The sequence below is a fragment of the Cheilinus undulatus genome, linkage group 18 (genome assembly GCF_018320785.1).
Source record: "Cheilinus undulatus linkage group 18, ASM1832078v1, whole genome shotgun sequence".
Classification (NCBI taxonomy): Eukaryota; Metazoa; Chordata; class Actinopteri; order Labriformes; family Labridae; genus Cheilinus; species Cheilinus undulatus.
Genome location: NC_054882.1, coordinates 10,209,463 through 10,223,187, shown reverse-complemented (window position 1 = coordinate 10,223,187; position 13,725 = coordinate 10,209,463). Strand labels below are relative to the sequence as shown.

General features: G+C 37.3%; 1 protein-coding gene across 1 annotated transcript; it reads right to left on the bottom strand.

Moving 5' to 3' along the window:
* Positions 1-1,675: 1,675 nt before the first annotated feature.
* Positions 1,676-7,738, bottom strand: gphb5 (glycoprotein hormone subunit beta 5). The gene is made up of 3 exons (XM_041813445.1): positions 7,710-7,738; positions 4,771-4,969; positions 1,676-1,867 (listed from the first exon to the last, which is right to left on the bottom strand). Exons 1-3 carry the CDS (start codon positions 7,736-7,738, stop codon positions 1,676-1,678), a joined length of 420 nt encoding a protein of 139 aa, XP_041669379.1.
* Between the last annotated feature and the right edge of the window lie 5,987 nt (positions 7,739-13,725).

The window sequence follows — 13,725 nt, the reverse complement described above, 5'->3', positions numbered from 1 at the left end:
AAATTATTTAATGCACAAAAGTAGTGGCTTTTTGAGGGCTGCTTCTCTGAATCAGGTCGATGAAGATGAAAGCAGCAGTGTTTGTTGCAATTTAAAGATTTAGATTTTGGAGCCCTGCAGGGTTAGTTTCAGTCTGTCTTTTGGTGGTAAAGTCCGGCAATGCCAATATTTTCTCTTTGTCTCTCTTTGTTTATGTCTATGAAAACAGATCAGAGTTTGTCCAACAGCTGATTTCCTCCGCCCAGTTAAAAAACTTATCATTTGATTGAACAGTCAGGTGAAATAGATGCCAGCAGTATATTGATTTGATACAACAGCTAAAAATTAGCTGCTGGTGACTGTTTGTCAGCCATTTCATCCCATTTTACCAATTTTTCCATCCATTTTTGCCAATTCAGCCACTTTTTAATTCCCCTTACCACTATCTATGCCCATTTTTGCTGTTTTAACCAATTTTATTAAATGTTCACCACTTCTAACCAATATCTGCTACTTTTAAAATCCAATTTCACCACCTTTTCCACCATTTGCCTTTATTAACCTATTCTAGCCATTTTTCACCTATTTTAGTTCTGTTTTAAACAAAAGGGATTTGAACCCATTTTTAAGAAGTTTATTTACTACACAAATAATTTAAAAAAATATACTTGCCTCTTTGGTAAGAGTGGTTATTTTTCAGGTTAACGCTCTCCTCTTTATCCCCTCTTGTCTTGTCTCCACAAGATTCTAGACTGTGCATGGCTGTGTTCAACTACCTTCAGGTACAGTGGGGGTCCCCAGTCTCTTGCACCTTTATTTTTGGGGTCCTGGGCTGAAAAGGTTGAGAACCACTACATCAATGCATCCCTAGGATTAAGGCAATCTGGTGAAGCTCAAAGATACCATATATGATTAAACTTTACATTGTGATTGTAATTGGCCAGATGTGAGCTTTTCTCCCCAGTTTTTCTGGATATATTTAAATCCTTATGGAGCTGAGGAATCTTTTTTGCAAGAACGAACTGAATATATAAATACTGAAAAACTACATAACAACTCAGGGATCATATTTATGTGGCAGTTGGGGTAATGGATGAAAGAAAGGTAGCATGAACAGAGCTGAACAGTGGAACGTAGAAGAACAGAGAGGCGTTGCATCATGGGAGTAGTATGTGTTCTGTTTCCCTGTGAGCGCCGGGGCCCGAACGCAGCCCTGCGGCTCCTCATTCACACGTGAGCACTCAGGGATTACATAAATCCTTCCCCCTTAGGAATCATACCACTGACAACACTTTGTAAGAGGTTGAGTTTTTCTGCCCGGTTACTGATGACTAACCAGCGGTAGGCTGGACTTATAGCTGAGCCTGGCTAATGAAGCGCTAATGAGAGGTCACTTCATTAGGCATCAATCAATGCAAGGAAATTCATTGATCAAGTGGAATAGAGATCTAAAAGAGGTGCTGAAGGATTCTAAAAAGCGGATAGAAGAATGATCTGACTACATGGCAAAAAGTAAGGCTGTTTATTGCTAGGACTGAACAAAACATAAACAGGCATGATCTTTTTAGGTGTTTAAAATGCTTCTGGTTAAGATCATAAGCAGAATGATTCATCTGTAACCAAACAATCATGATATCAGAGATGTAAAGCAGAGGGTGTGGATAAGAAGTAAATCTTCAGCTTGAATGGAGGTGGGTTACACTGATGTAATACACTCAGTGGTGCTGGTCACACAAACACCACAGTCACATCTCAGGGCCACCGGGTAGGTGTACATGGGGTCGATGTTTCTCTGGCAGTTTGGCAGTTTCACAGTGACCAGACGAGTCTCATTGTAGGTGCAAACCCGCTGATAGGACTCAATGTAGGGCGGGTCCAAGACGGGTTTCTGGAAGAACAAAAGGAACATATAGACCAGTAAAATTCCTCTTCTAAGTTAGTTTTAGTCTCTCCTACCAATAACATTTTCCGTTAAAATTTTCTCTCTAAAGGCTATTTTCTTCTTCATTTAATGTGGTTTTATAGGTAAAAATACTATATTTTCTTAAGCCACTCTTTAGCTTCACTACATAAAAACTTGTCAGCCTATTTATTATGTAACTTAACTTACAATGTTACACTTCCTAGGCCTTCAGCAAATTGAAAAATGCACAAAAAATGGGCAGTTTGGTACTGAGAGGAGGGAGGGAAGCAGGAGTGACAGTGACTCCCCTTGTCAGAAAGTGACACAGAATCCCGCAGCACTCCTGCTTAGAGTGATCTTTTGAGGTGGAGGATTTTTTTCCCCTCCAACACAAGGTTATTATAGTCAACTAAAACTAATAAAATATTTAAAACTAAAATTCAAAAATCATTTAAGTTAACTGAAACTAGATAAAAACTAAGCTTTACAAAAAAAAGCAAAAACTAACTAAAATTGTGTAGTGGGCTTACAAAACTACCTAAAATAAAATAAAAATGGAGACTTAGTTTTAGTCTTTGACACAACCACACTGACTGGCACTGACACACAAGTCTGGGGAGTGTAAAATTGCCTGATCTGATTGGTTAAGATTTCACACAGTGGTGGTTTTATGTCTAGAGTGTTACTCAAACATAATCTTTGAATGAATGAAATGGTAAGTGAAGAGTACCATGTTAGAATATGTTTTTAAAAATGTATTATGCTCACTTAGCCCTGACATGTATCCGTAAAAATTAAAACTAACACTAAAACTAATAAATACTAAACTAAAACGAAGCATTTTTGCAAAATAAAAACTAAACTAACAAACCAGCAGTCAAAGCTAATAAAAACTAAACTGAAATCAAACATAGAAAGTGAAAACGAAATAAAGATAGAAACTAATGAAAAATCCAGAACTATTATAACCTTGCTCCAGAGTCCCCTGCAGGTGCAGGAGAGGATGGGAGTGGTCTCTGACTGGTAGAGATGGTTAGAGGCGGTAACATTCTACCTTTTATATAGAGTAAAGTTGCAGTGTCCAGATGTGCGTACCTGACTGAGACCTATCCACACAGACTCAGTGCTGTGATTGCAGCCAAATGTGCATCTAGGAGAACTGACTTAAAGGGGTACAACATTTATGCAGTCATTTATTTTACATTCTATATTTTTATTTAATTGACATTACTTTGAAGAAATCTGTTTTTACTTTGACATTAGTCTGTTTTTTTTTTGTTTTGTTTTTTTGTTGTTTTTGTCAAAAATCTTATTTCTTATTTATCTTATTATTGGCTATGATTGATTTATAAAATCAATAAAAGTTTAAAACATCCAAAGGGGTGAATAATTTTTATAGGCACTGTCATGTGTCAGCATCAAGCCAATCGGAAGAGGAGCATCCTGGTCCATCTGTGAGAAACCATCCCCACCAGCCGTCACTGGTATCCATCCATATGGGAGGCATCCAGGATCAGTATGTTCACAGCATGCCTGAGCATGCTTGAGACAGTTTTTAGGCAACAAATTCTACACAACAGGATGCCCTCTCATCAAAACACAGCTCTGTTGCACCAATAGTGGTTAAAAAAACCTTCAAAAGGTGCCTTTAATGAGTTTTTAAAGCTGCAGACTAACCTGCAGAGCAGACAGATCCATGTCGCTGTCACCTTTACCTGATATGGAAACAAATCCAGCTAATTAGACTAATGTCTGTTCTGTTTGGCATTAATTATGACTAATGTGCCACTGAACCTCTGCTTTAATTTCAAGCTGTGTTTAAAGGAAGCTGTCTGGCACATCTGCAAAGACCCTTTTATTTGCTTGTAGTGTTGGTGTTTCAGGAATTTAATTTTCTTTTGCAGTAAATGAGAATTTATCTCCTTTAATTCAGTCCAAAGACATTACAGTTCCAAGTCCTGAAGCTTTTTGTTCTAAAAAATAAAGGAGAATTCGCTGATTTGATCCCCTGACCCTCTGTCTGTGTTTTCAGACTCACGGCATCCCCCCCTCCCTCTGATCTCCCTGTGAGGTAGAGCAGACGAAAAGATGAGTCCTCCTCCCTGAGGGGATCCAAAGAGTATCACAAAACAAAGCTCTGGGCCTCTGGCACGCACGCACAAATGCACCAGCTACACCGCAATTACAAAGCAGAGAGAACCATGAGCTTTCTAATGCCACTTGTCACCGAGCACAATGTAGCAGATGGAACTTGAGGTTTCACAGTATTTTTTTAATCAGTATCCAGCAACTTATAAAATCCAATTGTGTCTTTTATGCACTTGAGGCATTGTTAAGGAAACTGCTGCTGTCACTTCAATCTCTGGATTCTGTACTGCTTTCCATTCTTGCAGAACGTTAACTCAATTTCAGTGCAAACTGCTCTGAAAACCTCCATGATTTACACTTCAGACATCCTCTCATTACTACATGACGAAATAAGATACTGATTATTATTCTATACACAAAATACACTTTTCTTAGACATCTGATATTCACATTTTTCTCTTTATTCACCCCAATATTTGCTCGTCAACTCCTTCTGTAGCAGCTGAATCCATCTGCAGACCTCACTCTGACCTTATTTTGAAGCAAAACACCACAGATTTCCTCCTTTTGTACCACCCATCTCTCCTTTTCTGTGTTTACAGCTTTTGCTTTCTTGTCGTCTTTGTCTGTGTGACTAGATTTGCATCTAATCCTCTTCTTTTCTTCCAGAAGACTTCTCTCTTTTGTGTAAAGTTGTCTCCTTTGCTCACATCACCTCCCAGTATAATCAAATCACATTTACACACCTCTCCTCCCCTCCTTGTGTGTACAGTACAGTAGCCCCCGTCCCAAATCCTCACCTCCCAGGTCTCACAGCGCCCCCAGCAGGCGTCCGTGGTGATGTGCACCCCCCCGCAGCCAGGCTTCTTGGCCAGGAAAGTGAACTCCCTGACTGCGCAGCCGATGAAGCGCCGCAGGTTGACAGCTGACACCCGGTGGGGGGAGTTTTGTTGCAGAGAGATGCAGAGCAGAAACCAGCACAGCACCATGCCAGGTTTCCTGGGGGTGAGAAGCAGATGTGTGTTCATTTCAGTAGGAAAGATGGATTTTTTTTTAAAGCTCTGAGATAAGTTTAGGCTCCAAGAACAGATACAGGAGAAGCTGCACAGATGTCAGCAAAACTCAGAGCTGAATCTTGAGATGAAGTTCCAGGAGTACCAAGGAAACAAGGATCTTTTATGTGCAAAGCTGTGATAGTTCATAATTCATGCCTTTAACCGCATAATTCAGATGTTCTAAGTGAAAGCACTCTGAGGTCTGTTACATCATTGTGTCTCTCACAGACAAACCTACTGAACTACTTTCTCTTGTTATGAAAGAATCATTCTTCAAGAGCTGCGTTACAAGACAAAATTTTTTGCACATTTCTGTTAAAAATAATATTCTAATTCAACAATTTCACTATTGCATCATGTTGTCAAGTCTGAATGGTTTTACCTGATCCTGATTACATCAATTCTACGAGGCAAACAGCATGAGCTGTCTGACAGTTTAAAGTTCAGCTTTGTAAACCCTTTTCAACCTATATTTAATATAATACAATGTAAAGATAAGATATTTAATAATATTTAACAATTTGTGTTTTTGAAATATTATTCCCCCAGAAAACCTTTATAAATGGAAACTATGACCTCAGAAATTATCTATTACAAGTCACATTAATCAGTTTGAATCCCCACATAAATACAGTTGGTTTTTAATTTTCAAACTTGGTTTGTTCTCTATATTTCCATTGCCCTTATTTGCAATTTTGACATTTTTTGTTTTGCTACTTTTAATCCATTTTTAATGCTTCTATCTCATTTTTTCCACCAGTTTTTTGCCTCTTTTATCCTGCTTTTTGCTACTTTTGCCCATTTTGCCATTAAATGCTACTGTTTTCAGCATTTTTGACACTCTTTGCAGCTTTTTGACCATTTTCCCCACATTTTTGCCCATTTTAGTCACTTTTACATATAATTTTTTTGCTACGTTTTTGCTGTTTTTTTGGCAATTTTTCCCCACCTGTAACTCATTTTCGTTAACCTCTCACCCATTTTTGCCACTTTCTGCCATGTTTTGACACTTTTTCTCCCTATTTTTCCACTTTTTCCCCACTTTTTTGCCATTTTTTTCTCCCTCTCCCTTTTTTTTTTTACCACTTTTTTGCTTCTGTCTGACCATTATTTGCCACATTCATTTATTTTTATTGCCACTTCAATCAGTTTTTGCCACTTTTCACCACTCACATTGTGGCTCTTGCAAAGGCATTTTTCAACAATTTGGCTCTTTGTTGAGCAGGGTTGAGTAAAGCTGATCTACGCAACGCTCCAAAGCCAGCATCTGTAGTGCGGGTGTATTAGTGTTCATGGCATGGGTATTGCAGTTATTGGAGGATTTCAAGTAGTTAGCTGACTGTCTAGCTTTGAACATTGGCTACTCATAGTGAGGACAGTACAGGAAGTAAAATTAGTTTTAGTGAGACAAAGCAGAGCAATTCAGGAATTCAAATAGCACAAAAATAGTTTAAAATGTAAAATAATGGAATTATAAACCACAATAAAAAGGCTGTGGTTAATCATAATCAACTGCAGAAATTCTAATATTAACTGTGAATGGAAATTTTAATTTTAATTAGCCTTATTTAGCCTTTGTAGCTTTAGTCTAGTTTTTATTGTTAAAAATGCAGGGGAATATTAGTTCAGGTTTAGTCTAAAAACATTTTTAGTCTTTACTTTTATTCACAAAGTTCATTTTCTTTGAACTTATTTAATTAGCCAAATTGTAATATAAATATAAATGCATCCATCAATCAATCAATTTTCTATTCTGCTTATCCTGGTTGGGGTCACAGGGGGCTGGAGCCTATCCCAGCTGTCATTAGACAAGAGGCAGGGTACACCCTGGACTGGTCATCAGTCAATCGCAGGGCTCACATATAGAGACAGACAAGCAGGGACGCTCACACTCACACCTATGGCCAATTTAGAGTCACCAGTTAACCTGATGAGCATGTTTTTGGTGGTGGGAGGAAGCCGTAGTACCCGGAGAGAACCCACGCATGCACGGGGAGAACAAGCAAACTCTGCACAGAAAGGCCCTGACCCGGGAGCAAACCAGGAACCTTTTTGTTGTGAGACAGCGCTAACCCCTGCGCTGCTGTGCGACCCATAAAACACTCATATTAATGCACTGTCAATACTTTAGTTGATTTGAAATATACTGAAGAAAATACTGACATACCTCATATTCACAGTGGAGAAATATCAAGGATTCTGAATGTCCAACAGAGCAGCATTTACGTATTCGTCATTTTTTTAGTCTCTCTGATGAAAAGTAAATGTCAAATATCTATATTTTAGCTACTCTTGTGTTCTCCATGGAAAAATGTAGTCTACAAACATTTTTAGTCATAGTTTTAGTTGACAAAATTTACACTTCTCTAGGCTCACAGTTGTTAGAAGAAAAGGGGAGGTTATGTATGGGCAAACATACTCCTGTCCCAACTTTTTTGGAATTGTTTTGCAGGCATCAACTTTAGAATTTGCAGATCAGAAAAAGGCAAGAAAGCCTTTTCAGTTTATACCTTAAGTGTCTCGTCTTTGTGCTGTATTCCATTAGATAATGGTTACAATGATTTGCCAACCGCTATCTGTTTCTATTTACATTCCAAACTATGTCCCAACTTTTTTTGGTTTTGAAGTTTGTGCCATACCATTGCTTGAACTTTCCTGGTGGTAAATACAAAGAATCTACTTACCATTGTGCCTCTTTCCTTTGTGGGGTCATCATCTTGTGTTTGCTGTCCTGCAGTGAAACAGAGGATTGAATGGTTCAACTCAGGACTACAGATTTCTGTGGCGTACTGAGTTAAAGCAGATTGTTGCTGCCAATCAATAGATTTCTCAAAGTTTTAGAAGACAAACCTAAAAACTCCTGAGAGTTCCTCTCTGGCAGTGTGGACGTCTGAACCGTAGTTCTTGTCTTCTATGCGTTCATCAAACCTGTACCTGCTGTTAATGGACCTGACAGTGCAAGCAGGGGCTTTTTATCACCCTATGTCCTGCCAATCAGAGGCTGAAGTCCTCACCTCAGACTCCCTAAATCTCCCCCTGGAGGCCTTTCTACCTGTCACTGCCCATCTCATTTAGCCACCAGCGTCTTCCCACTCCATTAGCTTGATTAGAGAAAGAGTTTGCCCTTTTGTTCATCGTCATCCACATGGAAGAGAGGGAACAACAACAGTCAAACACAGCACCTACCTGTGTCTACTCTCACTCATCCGAGCTCAATTAGCCGGCTCCGGAGACAGACCCTGCTCCTGTTCTCACATGTTGACTGTAATGACTTCACCCCCTGTTTTCCTAATTCTGCCGCTTTGTCTCCTTCTTGTCATTATGTCGATTTTTTGTTTCCAGAGAGTGCAGCCATGTCTTGAAGGCTTTACCACACTGAGGACAGAAAGGATACATGTTAAAGGTTGCATCAGGATGAGCATGAGGAAGACAGGGAGACTCGTGGAGGTGGGAAGAATTGATTTGGGTGAGTAAGCGCCTCATCAAGAAATTACCATCGTCAGAGGGCCCCGCAGGCGGCGTGTGAAGCCGGCAGAGCAGAACTGCTCTCAAGTAGCTCAGGAAATGAATCTTTAAAGGGAAAGTTGAAAGTTAAGGCCAAGCAATTAAAGTTAGATTAGAGAAAATATAGAGGAGGATGAGTTAGGGACAGGTTCAGACACCCTTTCCTCCAACTATCATGGAGAATTACCCATCCTGAGCTTCTTATTGAACAATGTGCAGGGTGTGGAGTAGCTGAATGTGTGTAATAGGATAACAGTGGTGATTACAATGAGGTTAATTGTAATTCAGCACAAAGAGAGTAAGCCTGGATTTCCAAAATCCGTTTCTTTACTATTATGCACGGCTTGTAGATGAAAGATTTGTTTTCAATTTTCTTGGTTTCATATTTGCAAATCTTGGTTTTAATTTCATGGGTAAACTCTCCCCGCTTAAAGCTTTTCTACAGGAAGACAAAGAAACACTTGCAAGGTCAGTGCCATGGATGAGGGAATTGACCTTTGGGCTTTCTAATCACCAAAAATGTTGGCTTTGGTCAAATGTAGTGAGGTCATGTACAACTGGTAAAATCAAATAAAGGCCCATCCACTAGACCAGGGGTACTCAACTTTGGGGTCGGGACCCCATTGGATGTTTTGAGACACTGAGAAGGGGTCTCCAGATGCCTTAAAAAAACCATGAACATTTTTAAATTACATTGTTGCCACTTTTCACAGATTTTGCCTAATTTCAACACAATTTTATCACTTTTTCCCACCAATTTTAACACATTTTTGCAAATTAAAACCCTTTTTTTCCAATTTTAAACCTTTTCCACCACTGTTTTTCTGGCTTTTTTGCCACTTTTAAATCAAATCTTGCAACTCTCTGCCTACTGTTGGCTCTTTTGACACATTATTGCCACTATTAACCCCTTTTACCACCTTTTATACCACATTTCACTATTTGATATGCCCATTTTTGCCAGTTTCTGACTATTTCTGCCTCAGCTAACCCTTTTTGCCCATTTATATCAATTTTCACCAAATTTCCACCTATTTTTACCACTTTAACACCATTTCAGACACTTTTGAATCCCCTTTTAGCACTTAATATGCCCATTTTTGGGTTATTTTTGCCACTTTTATCTATTTTTTGGCACTTCTAACTAGGGCTGGGCATTTAATTGCAAATTAGATTAAATCCCAATATGGCCTGCTGCAATTTTTAAATCGCAGAAGGTGCAATATTTCTTCAACCTGAAATTTGTGTTCAAATACCAGTTTAAAACTTTTTTTTTTTTTTACAGCAGAGATGTTATGCATTACATATCATGCAATCATTTCAGTGGCATTTTTTTTAGAATAATGTACGAATAAAATCCCATTTTCTCTATTTTTGTATGTTTATCTTGTTATATATAAGAATCATATTAAAATTATCATTCACTATAATACATCAGTTCATATCCAATTTGAAAAATGAGTCAAAATCATTACAATTACATTTTTTTTTAAATTGCCCAGCCCAAGTTTAATCTAATGTTGGGTTGGCTATAGTATAGAGTGAAATATTGCTTGTTTTTATTGAAAAATACATGAGATGTGGAACTTCAGAACTAACTGCATATTAAATCGCAATCGCAATTAGATTGTTTTCCCAAATCGTTCAGCCCTACTTCTAACCCATTTCTTCTACTTTTAAAATCTAATTTCACCACCTTTGCCACCATTATTAACCCATTCTAGCTATTTTTAAGATATTTTAATTCTGTTTTTAATAAAAGGATTTACATTTTTAAGAGGGCTACTTACTACACAAATGAATTAAATTTTGTTTCTTTTATAAGAGTGGTGATTATTCAAGTTGAATATAAAATACCACAGCTTAACTTTACAATTGACCATTATTTTGCTGGCCCCCAGTTTGGCTGGGCCCTAGAACACCCCCCCCCCCAAATAGGCGGCCTCATCTGCACATGACTATTTTTGATAGTGCATGGCTGTGTTCAGCCACCTTCAGGTACAGTGGGTCCCCGGTTACTGGCACCTTTTTTTGGGGGGTCGTGGGCTGAAAAGGTTGAGAACCCCTGCTCTAGACAGCCTCTCCCAAACTTCAGTGCGACCTGAAAATCTTCTGGGGACCACCAAAAGCAAAATTCAAACATAACATGGGTGTCACTGTATTAACGCCCTTATTTTTAATTCTTAAAAAAATGATTTGAAAGCAAATGCAGAGACATTAACCCCACAAGAAAGTGTTGGTATAGTCATTAAGCACTACTGACGACTCACCAGGGTGTATTTTGTTATACAGGCATCTGCAAAGTCACCTATGTTTTCTTTTTCTAATATTCATTTCTTAAGATATATGCTTTGACTCCATAAAACCTTTCCTGATAACATTAATGCAGCATAGTCTATTTTTTTTAGTTTGTAGAATGTTTAGAGTGTCACCAGGTAAGTCAGCACCAGTTAAACCATGACACCCAATCCGTACATCAGACAAAATAAATGTTGAAAGGGTTAGGGTTAAATCTTCTGTTATTTATCAGAGGTATTTTAACATATTATCAAGTTTTTTTGAGGATTTAAAATTTGATTTAAATTTTCAAAAATCAAGCGTATAGCATAACCTTAAACAGGTCCTGCCATATAATTGAGCTCAAATGATCTCACAAAAGGCCTCATCAGCTGACGGCCAGCTAATTCTTTCTTATCCTACTATTGGCTTATTGTACTCATGCTGCTGCATTTAAACTGCTCTTGCCTGGCTACGTTTTGCTGCGTCATCTGCAAGCAGCTTTATGCAACCTTCCTCCACCCCAGCGCCTCTTTTATGCTATATATAACTTAATCAGTGTCATTCTGTCACTGATTCCTGCTCTGCCCTGGGTTTATTGCTGCTTCTCTCCCTGCCTCAGTCCAAGTAACTTGATGCTTTCCACATAGGCTGGTGGAAAGGCAGGGGGATTCCAAAACAGCTGCATCAACAAATACAAATAACAGCAATAAGAGCAAATTAATAACTGATAATAAAGAGGAATATTTGTAACTGCAGATCATGTGTCTTTCTTGACAAAGTGGTTCTGACTGAATTATGTTCATGGCTTTTCTATGACATCCTAAATTTTGTGAAGTTCTGATCTAGAAGAATCTAAACACAACAGGAACTCTATAATGGCTTAAAATCTTCCAAAACAGACTGAATAGGTCTATTTAAGACCTCTGAGTTTCAACTTCTTCTTTGGCTTTTTAGCATTTCACACTGTCTTCTCTTTTGTCTACTTTTTGTCATGTAATTTCAACAAAAATTTAGATGCTGTTTGGAAAGGGCTTCCCCATAAACTGTCAGAGGAAAGCTGTGGAAAAATTGTTAAATCAAGAAGCTCATTAAAGGCTTGAACTCTAAGAAATCCTGTTGGTTTTGCCTGAAGACATCAGCAGCCTGAGAGTAATGTAATGCTGTGCTGACCTCTGGTGCTCATATGAAGTATTATTTCTAGCAAAGACCTGAACAAATACAAAGAGACTCTTTCTGTTTGAGCTGCAACAAGTGTTCCAGTTTAGCTTCAACACCCTTTTGACCCTTTAGGTTTGTGTACTGTTATTTCCATCCTTGTAAAATTATGTTTTGTGACTCTTGTGTTTGTTTCTTGTTGGACACCTCTTTATAAGTTTTACTGTACAAACTTAGAGATCTGTTTTTTTTTTGTTTGTTTGTTTTTTTTTGATGTGGATAACCTCTTTATGTCTGATTTAACATTACACTAAGTTAAACAAATTACTTAATGCATTGAAAAAGAAAAATCACTCGTCCATCTAGCTTTTAATAAGAGTCTCTTGTCTTCGAGCAACAGTCCCATGTTTGGCCACCAACATTTAACAAGTAGAGTACTTTTGATATTGAAGAAGAAGAATCTATTAAGGAAACACACACCTGGTTTGGTGAATAGCCTCTAGTCTGTCACTGTCACTGGGGGGCTCTGAACAGCATTGAGGAACTTTTCTGAACTGCTGAGCCAGCCTGTGTGAACTTTGACCTCTGTGTCAGCTCTTCAGCATTACAGGGTACCCTGTCCCTGGAAACATATGGCCCATAGGTGCAGCAGTTGTCACAACCACTAGATAATGTGTTCATTTGTCTTCTGGCTCATCAGAACCACATGCCAGCTAAAAAAACTAATGAATGAAAAGATGATTAATATTTAATAACAGTGTTTATTAATTTGTTTTTCTCTTTGAAATATAAGCAAAAACTCAAAATATTGTAAAGTGTTAAGCTAAATTGTGTTTGGTAGTAATTTTCAGTTAGCAAATATTAAGTTATAGCTAAATACAAGTGAAGAAAAAGGTGGAAAAATTCAAGACAGTGCTTTGGAAAAGGTGGAAGTCCATTACTGGCACTTAAGAAATAAACAATACAAAACTAGGTAAATTATTTCCAAAGGAAAAAAAACAATCTTGAATCCAAATTATAAGAAGCTAAGCCATTATTATGAAATAAAGGCAAATAATTAGAAAACAAGTCATGATTATCAGATAGAAAGGCCAAATTATGAGATACAAAGTCAGAATCATGAGATAGAAAGCCAATGTAATAAGCACAATTTTGAACTTTTATATGATTTTTTTCTCTGAATAATCTTAAATCTAAATCATAAGAAAGTAAGCCACTGTTAAATAAAAAGTCAGATTTTAAGAAAACATGTCATAATCATGAGAAATAAAGTCAATCATAAGATAAAAAGTCAAAATTATGAGATAAAAATAAAAATAAAAAGTAATAATTATGGGAAAGAAGGTCACAATTATAAGATCAAAAGGTGAAATGATGAGATAAAAAGTCATTATGAGACAAAAAGTCATTTCTGTGAGAGAAAATTTGAAACTGGTATAAAAAGTCATAAAAAGCTCAAAAATATGTGAAGAAGGCATAGTTTTTTAGATAAAATGCAATAATTATAGGATTAAAGTTGTAATGATGACATAATATTCATGATTATGAGAAAAACTCAAAATTATGATATTAAGCCATAATTTTAGGATAAAAAGATAAGGAGTCAAAACTATGATGGTGTTAAAAATTACAAGATAAGTCAAAATTATAACATTTATCTCTCATTACTTTTTTATTGTGACTTTAACTCTCATGTTTAATTTGTAAACTAATCATTTTGACCTTTTATCTTATGACTTCCAATTTTTATTTTGTAATTTT